The 2,272-nt window shown below is 38.4% G+C and overlaps 1 protein-coding gene across 1 annotated transcript; it reads right to left on the bottom strand.

Moving 5' to 3' along the window:
- LOC109235943 lies at positions 1,099-2,031 on the bottom strand. The gene has a single exon (XM_019402187.1). The coding sequence runs from the start codon at positions 2,029-2,031 to the stop codon at positions 1,099-1,101; it is 933 nt and encodes a 310-aa protein (XP_019257732.1).

The following is a 2,272-nucleotide window of genomic DNA, read 5'->3' as shown; positions in this document are numbered from 1 at the left end:
CTTGGTGGATAATGGGACCCCTAGATATTTAAAAGGTAGTTCCCCTTCAACCAATCCCAGTTCTTGTAACATTCTGTCTCTATCTTCTCTCTTCACACCTCCAAAATAGATTGAGCTTTTTGCCAGATTTGCCTTGAGTCCTGAAGCAGCTGAGAACTGGTTGAAGCATTGTTGGACAGTGACTACTGATGATAAATCTCCTCTAGCAAAGAGTAACAGATCATCAGCAAAGCATAAGTGTGTGATTGCTAACTTTGAACATCTGGGATGGTAGTGGAACTCTGCCTTCTTTGTCATTTCTTTTAGACTCCTACTCAGGTACTCCATTGCTATAGCAAATAAGAATGGAGACATAGGATCTCCCTGTCTAAGACCTTTAGCAGCATTGAAAGGAATTGATGTCTCACCATTTATCAGAATAGTATAGCTTACTGTTTTCATACATTCAAGGATCCAATTGATAAATTGATTGGGGAATCCCAATTCTCCTAACACTTGTTCCAAATATATCCACTCCACTGAATCATAAGCTTTTTGGAGGTCTATTTTGATCATGCATCTTGGTGTGATGTGTTTCCTAGTATAAGCTTTCACAAGCTCATGAGCTAGAATAATGTTGTCTCCAATTTTCCTTCCAGGTATGAAACCTGCCTGTGATTCACTTATTATAGTAGCAATGACTTTTTGAATCCTTGCTGCTATAACCTTTGAGATCAATTTGTACAAAATAGTGCAGCAGGCTATTGGTCTATATTCCTTCACAGTTCTGGGATTGTCATTCTTTGGCAATAATGTGATAGCTGTACAGTTTATGGCTTTGTACATCCTCCCTGTTCTGAAAAACTCCAATACTGCAGCACAAACCTCTTCCTTGATGATCCCCCATGCTTTCTTGAAGAAGGTAGCATTATATCCATCTATCCCAGGAGCTTTATCTTCACCAATTGACTCAAGGCCTTGTTGGATTTCCTCTTCTGTCACTGGAGCTATCAGATCTAGTTTTTGTTGCTGATTCAGAACAGGTCCTCCTTTCATATTCAACTTGTTTATAGCTGGCAGTTCCTTTGCAGAGGATCCCATTAAGGATTTATAAAAATTTTACAATCTCTCCTGAATTTCCTNTATCCTCTGTGTTATGTTTCTGAACTCCTCATTATTCAATTGCTTGAATAATGGTTTTAATGCCTTCAACTTCATCCATACATCTTGCATCTTCCATCTTGACAGCTTTTGTTGCCATGTTTGCTTCACTATATGTTGAAACTTGCTATGATCTGCCCAAGTGTTGAAGAATCGGAATGGTATTTTTATGTCTCTCTGATTTGTCTGTAACTCAAACACCATTGGATTATGGTCTGAAATTAATGGAACATCATATTCCATCACTAAGTGCCCCCACTCCATCATCCATTCATGGTTGCCAAATGCCCTATCTAGTCTGCTATAGATTCTTTCCCTGCTTTGCTGTTTGTTACTCCAGGTATAGTAGTCCCCTGTCCATCTCACCTCATTAAGTAGGAGGTCATGAATGCAATCATTGAAGTCTTTAATCTCACCATATTGTACTGGATTCCCATTGAGCCTGTCTTGAGGATATAACACAGCATTAAAATCTCCAACAACTAACCATGGCATATTTATTCCTTGGGCCAGAGTTTTAAGCGTTTCCCATACCCTTTTCCTTTCCTCACATGTATTATAACCATAGATTACAGTTATAACACAAGTCTTCTTTGATGCTATTGTATTGACTTGACAATGAAGTAACTGAGCCTCTTCTTTCAATTTATTCACAGTATATAGTCTACTATACCATAATAGCCAAACTCTTCCATTTACTGCACTCCTGTAATTATTCAGAAATCCCCAGTTAGTTACCACATTAGTAGCCACATTTGTTGCATTATGCTCCTTGACTTTAGTTTCTATTATTCCAGCTAAAGTAATATGTTTAGGTTTTATATAATTTCTCAGTTCCTTCTGCTTATACTTCTTATTTACTCCCCTTATATTCCAAAACAGCCACTTCATTTGTTACAAACTGGTTCCTCCCCCTTTGTCAGGGGGTGCAGACTTTGATCCACCTTGAGCTCTGTTCAACACAGCAAAGACATTCTTAGTTGGCACTGAGCATAATATTGGAAACTCCTGTAGATTGAGTTCTGGAACCATGTTTTTCCCTTTATCAGGTGTTTCAATATCAGTCCTCTCCCTTTGTTTCTGCTCCTGAATCATAGCTGCTGCTTGTTTCTCTTCCATTTGTTTGTAATTG

Source organism: Nicotiana attenuata, chromosome 12 (assembly GCF_001879085.1).
Source record: "Nicotiana attenuata strain UT chromosome 12, NIATTr2, whole genome shotgun sequence".
NCBI classification, from domain to species: Eukaryota; Viridiplantae; Streptophyta; class Magnoliopsida; order Solanales; family Solanaceae; genus Nicotiana; species Nicotiana attenuata.
This window is presented reverse-complemented; position numbering and strand designations above follow the sequence as displayed.